The 12,490-nt window shown below is 32.9% G+C and overlaps 1 protein-coding gene across 1 annotated transcript; it reads left to right on the forward strand.

The window, feature by feature from the left end:
* The first annotated feature begins 1,380 nt into the window (after positions 1 to 1,380).
* On the forward strand, positions 1,381 to 8,370 carry LOC132296231 (transcription factor bHLH167-like). The gene is made up of 3 exons (XM_059794443.1): positions 1,381 to 1,500; positions 1,596 to 1,877; positions 8,233 to 8,370. Exons 1-3 carry the CDS (start codon positions 1,381 to 1,383, stop codon positions 8,368 to 8,370), a joined length of 540 nt encoding a protein of 179 aa, XP_059650426.1.
* Positions 8,371 to 12,490: the final 4,120 nt, after the last annotated feature.

Consider the following 12,490-nt stretch of genomic DNA (forward strand, 5'->3'; position numbering starts at 1 on the left):
TTATTTCCCTCACCAAAAAAATAATAAAAACATGCAACTCAAATTCAAACTAATTTTATATTTGTCAATTGATTTGAACAAACAATTCAGTACACAGTCAAAGTATCTGGGCTCACACTTAAATACAAGTTTTTATATTTTGAAAATGCCATATGTTAATTTCATTATCTACGCTATAAGATATTTTTTTTTCAACATGTACACTAAAATTATGATGCATCCATTGATTTCTCGTTAAATTGCGCTGTTAATTGTTTATAATATTCATAACAAACTATTCACTAAAGAGGAAAAAAAAAAAAAAAAAGTGAGAGATATCATTATCATTGATGTAAGGGGGATAGGGAGTGTGAAAACGAGAGCTCTCTCTGTTAGACCTAAGAGCATAAATGGGGCTGGGGTATTTTCAAAACTTGAGTGGAGTATTTTTAAAATTTTAACAAAAATTATTAGTTATAATGTAATTAAATACATACATACGTGTGTGTGTGTACACTTTATAAGTTCGTAAGGACATATTAGAATATATTTTATTTAAAAAATATATATATTTTAATAGATTGTTAGAGATACTTTAATATGAGACAGATGTAATATAATTTAATATCTCACAAAAAAATAAAAATAAAAATAAAAATTAGTTAACTCCACGAACCACAGAAACATCCATAGTGAGAAGGATTGGAACCTAAGCATTTAATGAAGCCTCCCGTGTTCCAAGCACTACCATTGGCATGACATATTATTGGTATATTCATTTAATATATATTTTTTATTTTAAAAATAATGTCTCTTTTTAAGAATCTTGACCTTTCACAAATTAAAAAGTTAGGATTTTTCAAATGAGACTCTTTTTTAGACTAATTAGAATACATTATTTAATTAATTTTGTCTCATTGTGTAGTGAATGCGACATGACAGCTTTCGGCCCAATGAGTGTTTATATTAAGTGACGGTGACGAATAACAAATAGTACGTATATTCTTCGGCGCCCGCATTTACAAAGTTGAATTGAAAATGGCCACCTAATTTCGAGGAATTACTCACTCCACCTTTACGCTCCTAAATGTTGAACAGATTCGAAGTTTGTAACTTCAAACGACTTTTTCTATTTGACAATAAACTCTCTTGTTCCCGTGGACTGGAAATATGGTCCCCGGCTATCTAGCAACGACTATATGCGACAATTATATGATCCTAGGCCTAAATTTAAGAATTAAAGTCAAATACATGCGTAAACATATATATATATATATATATACACACGTGCCGGCACGCACGCCCAAAAGAAAGTTAAGAAACACACACATATATATATATATACTGTCTTGGAAGAATCGGATTTAATTCTTGAGAGCCGTGCTGGAGGGACAAAAGAAAATGCAGCCCGGAAGCAGCTCACTTAAAACAGGTAGAAATGAAGTGGTGAAAAACCGAAGAAGAAAAATGAATCATCTAATTTCCATCCTTTACTCTCTCATCTTTACTCAAAGATCACAGGTATCTCTATCTCTCTCTCTCTCACTATATATACATATATATATATATATATAAACACAAACAAAATGATAATGGTTTTGTATTTTTTTGATCAGGAAAGAGTGGCATTACCTGTTTTGTTAGATAAAGCAGGTGACCATATAAAAGGACTGAAGGAAAGCATCGAACAACTGCAGAGAAGGAAGGAACAACTCAAGTTGCCGATACTTGCAGTTGAAGAAATGGGATCAACTTTGGAGGTGAAATTGATTACTCGGCTGAACAAAAATTTCATGTTGCATCAACTTCTAACTGTTCTCGAGGAAGAAAATGTTGAAGTTGTGAGTGCAAACTACTCTAATATGGGTGACAAGATCATATATACAATTCATTCACAGGTATATTGATGCAATTTTATATATATATATATAAACACACAAGCATCACATACAGTTGCAAATTAAATTAGAGCAGAATCACTTTTGTATCTTAATTAATGAACCAAATTATATCAAATGGCATTTTCATTAATTTTATGTAATGTACCACATTATCTGAGGTTAGACAGATAACGCATTTTGAAAATCATGAATATCAAACCATACATGATTCTTTAGGACGTGCAATGTGCGACTTTGGTCTTAACTTGGAGGTTAGACTGAGTTCAAAGGAAGGAATAAAATGACAACTCATTTATGGTTGAAGAAACCAATTTTCTTTTCGATCCCGCACATTTTTTACCCAACCCAATTTTGACCCATCTTAAATGTGATTCACCCATAACATTAAAAAGTGAAAGAGTTGGTGGTTTCTGACTCATTCTGCCACCTCTAGACTATATTAAGTGTTTGAGTACTTGCAAAATTCATATTTCACTCATCACATAATAAACACACAATACATATCTATTATATATTACACTCAACTCATTTATCTCTCTCACGAAGGGCTGCAAGTTGGGCTGGCCAACCCAACCTGGTCCCAGCCCATATTTCGGACGGCTCGTGCGGCTTCCACGGTCTTCTTCTTCTTCTTCTTTTCTTTTTTTCTTTTTTTTTTTTGTTTTTATCTTATCTTTTTTTTTTAACAAATGTACAAATTACATTTTCCTTTTCCATGTTTGTAAACATCAAATTTTTTAAGAAAATTTTATTTTTTAAATATCAAAATTTTGGGTGGATGGTCGGGTTTCACGGAAATTTTTATTTTTATTTCAAATATGCAAATTACATTTTCTTTTTTCATGTTTGTAAACATCAAAATTTTTAAGAAAATTTTATTTTTAAACATCAATATTTTGGGTGGGTCGATCGAGTTTCACAAGGCAATTTTTTTTTTTTTTTTGTAAATATGCAAATTACATTTTCTTTTTTTATGTTTGTAAACATCAAAATTTTGGGCGGGTCAGTCAAGTTTCACGAGACTATATATATATATATATATATATATATATATATATATATATATATATATATGTTATCCATGTATGTAAACATCAAAATTTTTAAGAAAATTTTATTTTTAAACATCAATATTTTCTGCAGGTCGATCGGGTTTCGCGGGTCGAATTTTTTTACAAATATACAAATTACGTTTTCCTTTTCCATGTTTGTAACTATCAAATTTTTTAAACATCAAATTTTTGGGCGAGTCGATTGGGTTTCACGGGTCAAATTATTATTATTTTTTTTCAAATATTCAAATTATATTTTCTTTTTCCATATTTGTAAACATCAAAATTTTTTAAAAAATTTTATTTTTTAAACATCAATATTTTGGGCGAGTTGGTCGGGTTTCACGGGTCACCTTTTTTTTTCTTTTTTTTCTTTTTTTTTTTTACAAATATATGAATTACATTTTCTTTTTCCATGTTCGTAAACATCAAAATTTTTAAGAAAAATTAATTTTTTAAATATCAATATTTTGGGTGGGTTAGGGGGGTTTCATGGGTTTTTTTTTTTTTTTTTTTTTTTTTTTTTTATAAATATGCAAATTACATTTTCCTTTTCCATATTTGTAAACATCAAAATTTTTAATGGGTTGACCCTATACATTTTTTACCCGCCCATTTTTAACCCGTTTTAAACGAGTTAAATATGAATTTTAACCCATGTTAACCCGTCCAATTTTTAACCCAACCCAAATTCAACCCAACCCCCCCATTTAACACCCCTAATATAATCATATAATTAAGTTAACATTTAAATGAAACACGAGTCGTCTTATCGTATTCTTTACTTTGAACTAGTGGAATTTATTTTGCAAGTGCTGTATTTTTTAATAGTTCATACTCCGTACTTTTATTCATTAGGTCGAACTCTTAAGATGGTGAGTTATTTATTCATTGGTGTATACATTTATACTATCTCTTATCAAAGTCACATCAAAATTCTCTCAAATCACAATGTATTTATTATCATCTCTCATTTACAAGATTAACAACTCGTTATATACTTTTGCAGGCTATTTGGCCCCGAATGGGCGTAGAAACTTCCCGAGTGCAAGAAAGACTAAAGAAACTCGTTTTTTGAACTATGAAATATTTGTCGCTCGAATAAAAACCTTGGCTTAGATGAGTCGTTTTAATAATATGTAGATGTTTCTTTGCTTTACTATATCATCTATATATATATATATATATATAGTTATTGTCTAATATCATGGAAATAGCGGGAGGAAGATTTGTGTATTTTTGAACTTCGGATTGTATTGAAAAAATGCAAAAATTTTCAAAATCACATTTTGATGAATGAATAACACTCTTTTTCGGAGATTTGTTCAAATTACACTACTGTCTTGTATTTTGCAACCTTTGTAATTCATCAATTACACTTAAGGAGGCTACAAAAAATTCAAGTCAAAATCAATTATGAGCATCCATAGATGCGCAATCACTTGGTCATTGAAGCTTGTATAGATGAGAAATAAGAATGTACAATGAGTCCCATTTTGGGAAGAAAGGAACACTAAGAGTAACCTTAGTTAGACAAACTGAACTATCAACAACAGGAGAATAAATAAAGACTAAGTTGCTAATGTTGAGAGAATGACAACATAGCAACCGTGACCCACAAACTACAGCATTCTACCCTTCAGAGAAACTCGAACACTATGATCATCAGCCTTTCTTGCATTGGTTAAGACAATAGCTAAGATTGACCACAAGCAGTGGAACAACCTTACTGGAAAAGTAGTTGCAGCTGAGAAAAGGATGTGAGTTGTTTCAAGTCATATGAACTTTTAAGCTTGACTGCTTCAAGTCTAGATCTAACACAGTCCTTCACCTGGGTTATGATTAGCTAGAGGGTGATGAGTTGTTCTTGAATGCTCTAGCATTCCGTTCCATCCAAATAAAGTATTCAGTTGCAGCCCAAAGCAGCTTATATATGCACAAGAAATTTTGGTGAGGACCAATGAGATGAACACCATTGCAAGAGACTGGACCAGCTGCTTGGTGAAATGTAAAAACCTGCAACTTCTTGGACAAACCTCCAAATATGTGAAGAGTACTCTCATTTGAAGAAGAGATGATCAATGAATTCCCAAGCTGAATTACATAGATAGCAGTTGGTGTAGTGCTTATGCAGAACTGGTTTTGCATCCAATGTGTAAAATCTTCCCCTAGCAGCTACCCAGAGAATAAGACTATGTTTAGGTATATGATGCTTAAACCACGTAACCTTGTGCCAATGAAAAATTGGTAAGGGAGGGTTGAAGTAGCTTAAGGTGTGTGCCAATCAGAACCCTTGGGTAGGGCTAGGCAGCCATTGAATACTATCTATTTCAGAGGATGGTTGGGGCAGTCCCTGAAGTTCAGAAATGAAACTTCTTAAGTTGAAAAACTAGCTGTATACTATTAGGATGAACCCAATGGTTATTGTAAACTAGGCTATCAACTAAGAGATTGCTGTCTAGTTGAAGAATTTCCACACCTGAGAGCCCCAACTGCTGCACTATCGGACCATTTGGCAACCAGTAATCCAACCACAAACTGGTGTGTTTACCTGCTGTAATACCCCTAATTTTAAAAGAATAGTCTCGGCATTTATAAATTTGTTTTAATTAAATTTTTAATTGTTTAATTGATTATTTGGTTATTTGTTTATATGTTTAATTGAATTACTTGTTTTAATTGAATTGGGTGCTTACATTATTTATTTGAATAAATATTTGGTATGAATTGAGTTGTGCGTATTTGTGTGTTGTAATCTATATGACTTACTTGTGTGTTGGTTTATAATTATGTGGTAATGAAATGTTTTATTTGTTTATGTGGTTTTGTTTTATTTTATTTTTAAAAAAAAAAATCCAAAATGATTTTATTTTATTTAAATTAAAGAACAGGGATTTGGATAGTAGTCATGGACCAAATGAATAGGTCACATGGACTACTTGAATAAAGCTTAAATGGGTAAGGATTATAACCCATCAGCATTGGTTACATATATCTATATACTTTGATGGGTATATATATCTATATATAAGGATGTTATTATAAATATTATTATTACAATTAGTATTAATATTAATAGAGGAATCAAATTGATATATATGTATATATTTTGGTGTATATATATGTATATACGTGTATACATATGGTGCATTATTATTATTTAGTATTATTAATAATACAAGGGAGTTTTAGTAATATATATATATATATGGCTGGGTCTATGTGTGTGTGTATATATATATATGTATATATGTCGAGCAGACTAATAGTTATTTTTATTAATATAGTAATTATATTATTTCGTTTATTTTGTTCTCTTTTCCTCTAAGTCAGAACGTGAGTTGGTTAGGGACTCGGATTAGGGTTGGCTTGTGTAGCTTATATAATATAACTATGCATAGTCTGTGGCGGCTATTTTAAATACATAATATTAGAGGAGGCAGAGCGAGTATACAAAGATGCGAAAATTAGAGAAAGAGAGAGAAGAGAGGAAGTTTGGCCAAGGGGTTCGGGCCAATCCAAGGAAGGAAAGAATGAGGGACTATTCGTGGCTAGGACCAAGCAGTAGAGAGGGTTCAATGGCAACCAAGGTCACTGGAAAACCTAGGAAGAAGAAGAAAGGGTTTTAATTCAAAACCCTAGAGGCAAGTTCTTATTCTTACTCTTTCCCTTAGGTATGTGTTCTATACATGCCTAGTTAATTCCAGGGGTTAATCAGATAATAAATTAACCTTATATGCATGCTTGAATTGGATTAAAACTGAGTTATGTATTATTTTGTGTTCTTTCTAAATCTTGAATTTTATTACATGAGAACTTATTTTAATTGATGTTTAAGATGCATAATATATTCAAATAATTATTTGGAATTGTATGGGACTTCGTTGGACCTTAACGGGGGCGATCGGAATGTTAGAAAGTCACCGGAGATGAAGAAGACGGAGGATAGCCAAGAGTAGAGGCGGCTCTACTCTTGGGACTTCACCTGTTCGTGGGTTTTCGCTATTGTATTTGGTTTTGGGGTATTTCAGGATTGTGTAGGTCAATTTAAGAGTTATAAATGACTACGATGAACATGTTAAATACCCCGGATGCATAATTTATAATAATATGCCATGAACTTGAACAATATGAAATTTGAATAATTCACATATTGTAAATAGATGATTTAATTGCTTAATATTGTTTTAACAATTCAAATGGATATAGTATGATTTTAAATCAAGTATTTACAGTATAATATTCTTAATTATCTGATTTTGATTATACTTGTTTCTGGATTAATTGATGCATTGATTTACTATTTCATCAATTATTAGATGGAATGGTGGATTTAGTTGCTTAAAAATAACTTAGCAATTAACATTGATGTTATATGGATTATTTGATTTACTGCTTTATCTGTTGCATCATATATTAGATTGTGTGGTTAATGCACCGGTATGGGATGGTGGCATTCTAGGGACAGATTAACCAGTTAAGTCCTACCTATTTTTATGTAAAAGGATGAATTAACCAAAAGAATGTTAAGTCCTACCTATATTTAAGTCAGATCAACTGAACAAGTTGAATAACTTCTAGTGAATTAATTATAGTTGGATAGGATGGATTATATATATATATATATAGTGCCATGATATGAGTTTGAGTCTCAGGATCATAGTTAAGGTACGTATATTGCCTAGGATGGATAACTGAATATAGTAGACATCTGGGTGCCCTGGTAGGTCTAAGTACTCACGCCCACTTTATGTTCAATTTGCTTGTTGCCTTTTATTCAGGTTGAGACAAACATATGGTCCAGTGAGGGTCCTATAGTGTGTATCTATATATGTATACGGACTACTACTTATTGTTGGATTGACTAGGATATATACGTGTATCGGATCTCCGCTTGGACTGTAGTAGAGTAGAACTTATTTGTGGGCCTGACCCACCATTATTTTCCAGGTGTTCATCAGGAGTAGGGATTGTTCGTGCTGAGCAAGGATCATCTACTTCATTCTTCCATATTATCTACATAGAAGTTTCATTTATGTTTCAGTGTTCTAAGGTAGACAGTTATATTACTGTCACTTGTTCAGTTGGGATTTTCTAGGAATCCACATAGTATGGATTCTCGAGTTGTATTACTATTAGAGAATTGGATGTATCAGAATATTTTATTATTTATGAAAATTTATTTTGAGGATTTTATTAATGGATTATTATTTTAGTTTCTTTCAGCATTTTATCTATTCTTAGTTATCATATTTATATTCTGTGTTTGATTATTGCCGATTTGTTTTTGATATCCTCAGGTATTCAGGCGTGGGTCTGACCAACCTGTATCCGGAAATTCGAGGGTATCATACATGCCCCCACCCTATGCTTTAATAGACCTCTTGGCATCAACCTCAACCCTAGCAACTTCCTCCAAAATCCATAATTCAAACTAGAAGATTTTATTGCCCAAAAACTTTTTGATTTAATGAGATAACTAAGGGTTCAGTCCACCCAAAGGCTCCCTTTCTTAGAACAAATGCTCCAAATGTGCTTTAAGTTAGCCACTATATTAGCCAATTCCAAATCAGGAAAGCCAGGTCCACCATAAATTTTAGGTCTACAGATAGCTTGCCAAGCAACCTTGGCACCCTTGTTCTTCAAATCAACACCCGTCCAAAAGAAGCTCTTAAGGATTTGGTTTATTTATTCAATTACTTTCTTTAGGAGCACAAAAGTCTGAGACCAATAAGCTTGGATTGAACTAAGGATTGATTTAACAAGGACAACCTTACCTGCATAGGATTAAAATTTTAAAGTCCAACTGCTCACTCTGGCAGTAATCTCAATTAGGGTTTGGCAGCCCCTTGCCCTAATTCCAGAAGAAGAAAGGGGAATGCCTAAGTACATTACAGGCGGTGAACCAGCTTCAAACTGGAGAAGGGATATGATGTCATTTTTCATGGTATTATTTACCCTAGAGAAGAAAACTTTGGATTTTGCTATATTGATCTGCATACCAGAACAACTGCATAACTTATTCAATGCTTCCATCAAAACCTGAACTAAGAACAAATTGGCATAGGAGAACATCAAAATGTCATCAGCAAATTTGAGGTGGATAATTGACAGCTTCTTGCACCTCCAGTGGTACTTAAACATTGGATTGTTCACAATGTGGCTTTAAAGACATAGTGTTAGCACTTCTATTGCAAGGACAAAGATCATTGGGGATAGGTGATCCCCTTGTCTAATACCTCTCTTTCCTTTGAAAAAGCTAAAGAACTCACCATTGAGTGATAATGAAAATGATGGGGTTGTAATACATTGTTCAATCCAAGTGATGAATTGAGGAGGAAACCCAAGCAGTTTAAGTGAGTACAAAAGGAATTGCTAGTGAATAGAATCAAATGCCTTACTCAAGTCAATCTTAAGGCACAATTTAATGGGTGGTTGGCTCTATGATAACCATTCAAAAGTTTATGGGCTAGTATGGTATTATCTGAGATGTGTCTACCTCTTATGAAGGCATTTTGGGTAGGTTTGATAAAAAAAGGGTAGGATAGGTCCCAATTTAATAGAAATTAGCTTAGAAATGGTCTTATATAACAAGTTACAACAGGAAATGAGCCTGAAGTCATTAACAGAAGAGGGGTTTGGGGATTTGGGCACCAATCCAATATAAGAGCAATTTATCTAAGTGAGCATTTTCCCTGAGATGAAAAAATCTCCCACTGCTGCAATAACATCATGCCCCACTATTGGCCAAGAGTGTTTGAAGAAGCTTGAATTGTAACCATCTAGGCCAGGGCTTTTATATAGGTGGAATGATAGTATGCAAGACTGTTTTCCTAGGTCAGTGGGAATGGCTGTGAGTGAGGGTAGCAAGTGAGGTGGAACTGACTTAGTAATGACTGATGAGAATGAGTCCAGACCTGGATAACTATTGCTGCATTATCCAAGAATGGATTGGAAATGGCTGAGAAGCTCCCTTTGCAGGTCCTGTCCTTGGAGTTGGTTCCTATTTGGATCAGTAATAGATTGGATTTTCTCTTATTTACTTTTGAGTTGAAGCTCTTCATGAAAAAGGAAGTATTTCGATCCCCCTCTCTGAGCCAGTGAACCTTGGATTTCTTTTTAAAGAACATTTCCTCAGCCAACAAGAGTTCAGAGAACTTCCTTGAAAGGTCCTTCTCACAATGTCTAAGGGTGTCATTAGTTGGATTTGAATCAAGATTTCTTTGACAGAGGAACAACTCCTCTCTACATGCTGCCACTCTATCAGATAATGCACTGTATTCATTCTTATTCAGCAGCTTGAGGGGTTGCTTGAGAGCCCTTAGCTTGTGGGAATTTTTCCATCCAAACATTGTTAATGATAACTTTGTCAAATTTCCTTAAGATGTTAGCACAACCAAAGCTACCATTGGACTATGTGTGGAAGATTCCATTGAATCTCAGGTCTTCTAATCCATTAGTGCTTAAGAACTCCTTAAAATCAGCCATACTAGGTGTCCACCTCAGTGCGCCCCCAAATGAATCATTCACATGGAGAATACATTAAAATCTCCTAGAAGAATCCAAGGTCCATTAGGGAATGAGTACAGGTTTAGATTCCTCCATAAGGCTCTTGTCTACTGCAATGTTTGCAGCAAAAACAAAGGAGGCTCCATACTTCATTTTCAGGTCTCTGATGAAGATAGTGAAATTAATTGCTTGACTGCACTCATTAGATGTGATACCCCCGAATTTCCACGTGTAGTTTGGCCAGGCCCACACCCAAAGACCCGAGGATATCAAAAACAATTAAGGTATTTAAATAAGCACGAAATACAAAAAGAATAATAAGTAAGTTGAAGGAAAACTAACTAATGAATAATAAGTAAGTTGAAGGAAAACTAACTAATGAATAATAATCCTTAAATAAATAAAATCTCCAACTAGTACAACTCGAGAATCCAATATTCAAGGACCCCTAAATAAAATCTCAAAAATCCAAACATCTGGAAGTCTAGGTTTGAAAACAGGAAACACATATAAAGAAATAGGATCCTACATCGTAGCAATCCGGAAGAGTGATAAAGAATGTCTCTGATCAGCAGCTACATATACTCTAGGTTTGGAACATTCGATGACTTGAAAACAATGGTGGGTTAGACCCATAAGCAAGTTCTAATCTACTACAACCCAATCAGAGACCTGATACAGACAACATCCCTAGCTATACTCATGCAATGGCTAAATAGTCAATAAATATATACACACTAAGACGTTCACCACAATATAGGGCAGACTGAACCGGATAGACAATACCAGCTAACAAAACGCACATAATGGTGGACTAGTGGACCATATCTACCAGGACACGCAAATCTCCTATATTTGATTACTCATCTCCGGCAATATACGTCTCAGTCCTAACCACCGATAAGGAGACTCAAGCTCGTATCGGGGCCATACATATATATCTATATATACACACATAAGCTATATCCTGACAATGACACACATATCAAGGAGAATAGCTTAATAGTTATCTCAATGATCAACACAACACAGCCAGATCTTGACAATGGCACCCATCTCAGAGAGATTATCTTATTAACTATCTCAATGATCACAACACTCCCTTAGCCATATCCTAACAATGGCTCTCACATTAAAACAGATATATATATATATATATATATATATATATATATATATATAATGTATAAGATCAACAATATTTAAAGTGCGCAGTTTATGTAAGTTCCATCATTTAAATGCAAATCATAAAATTACATAAGCATTTAAATTATCTTAACTATAAATATAAATAGCTCACATACTAAACAGGATACAGATCATGTATAAGATCACATCAATAATAATACATATGATTAAAATCGTAAAACATATTATAGAATTTTAATGCACAGTTAAAGCATTAACCCAAACTAATTTGCCACTTATTAGTTGAATTAATTTTTTTTTTATAAATCAACGTGTAGTAAATTATACCACGTACACCACCAAATCAGCCAATAAAACATTTTTCCCACTTTCCACTAAAGTGGTAAAACTGATCAACCACTAGAACAAAAGTGGTTAAAACAAACAATATCTAACACGTTCTAACTATTTTTATTAATCAATTTAACACGTAACCAATACTAAGTTATACAAATAATTAAATCTAAATATGTTCAATTATTTAATTTAGGAAACGTTGGTAAAATCGACCAACCACTACACCAAAAGTGGTAAAAACAAACGTTATCTAACACGTTAGATCTTATATAATAATATCTGTTTTTTTATTTTATATATATATATATACCAATTTAACACATAATCAATACTACGTTATCCTATATATATTAATAGGAGCGCTGAAATATATTCTCTACCCTTCCCTGATAGAAGAGGGTGTGAATCAGAAAGAAAATTTTCTACTTTCCAAGTTTGTCACGTCCTGAAATCCCATGACTTGGGTCGCAAAAAAAAAAAGGAAAATAAATTAAAAAAAAAAAAAAACAATTAAAGAATTAATTAAGTAAACAAATAATTAACAATTAAATAAATAAAGTCCAC

The sequence above is a fragment of the Cornus florida genome, unplaced genomic scaffold, assembly GCF_030987335.1.
Source record: "Cornus florida cultivar Cherokee Brave unplaced genomic scaffold, ASM3098733v1 CherokeeBrave_3.0.0_Hap2_Chr02, whole genome shotgun sequence".
Taxonomy (NCBI): Eukaryota; Viridiplantae; Streptophyta; class Magnoliopsida; order Cornales; family Cornaceae; genus Cornus; species Cornus florida.

What these genes read in the sequence shown, in the direction of transcription:
- LOC132296231 (XM_059794443.1), top strand. Translation starts at nt 1,381, where the DNA reads ATGCAGCCCGGAAGCAGCTCACTTAAAACAGGTAGAAATGAAGTGGTG. An exon ending in TCTTTACTCAAAGATCACAG is followed by an intron (nt 1,501 to 1,595) that starts GTATCTCTATCT and finishes TTTTTTGATCAG; the next exon opens with GAAAGAGTGGCATTACCTGT. An exon ending in TATATACAATTCATTCACAG is followed by an intron (nt 1,878 to 8,232) that starts GTATATTGATGC and finishes TGATATCCTCAG; the next exon opens with GTATTCAGGCGTGGGTCTGA.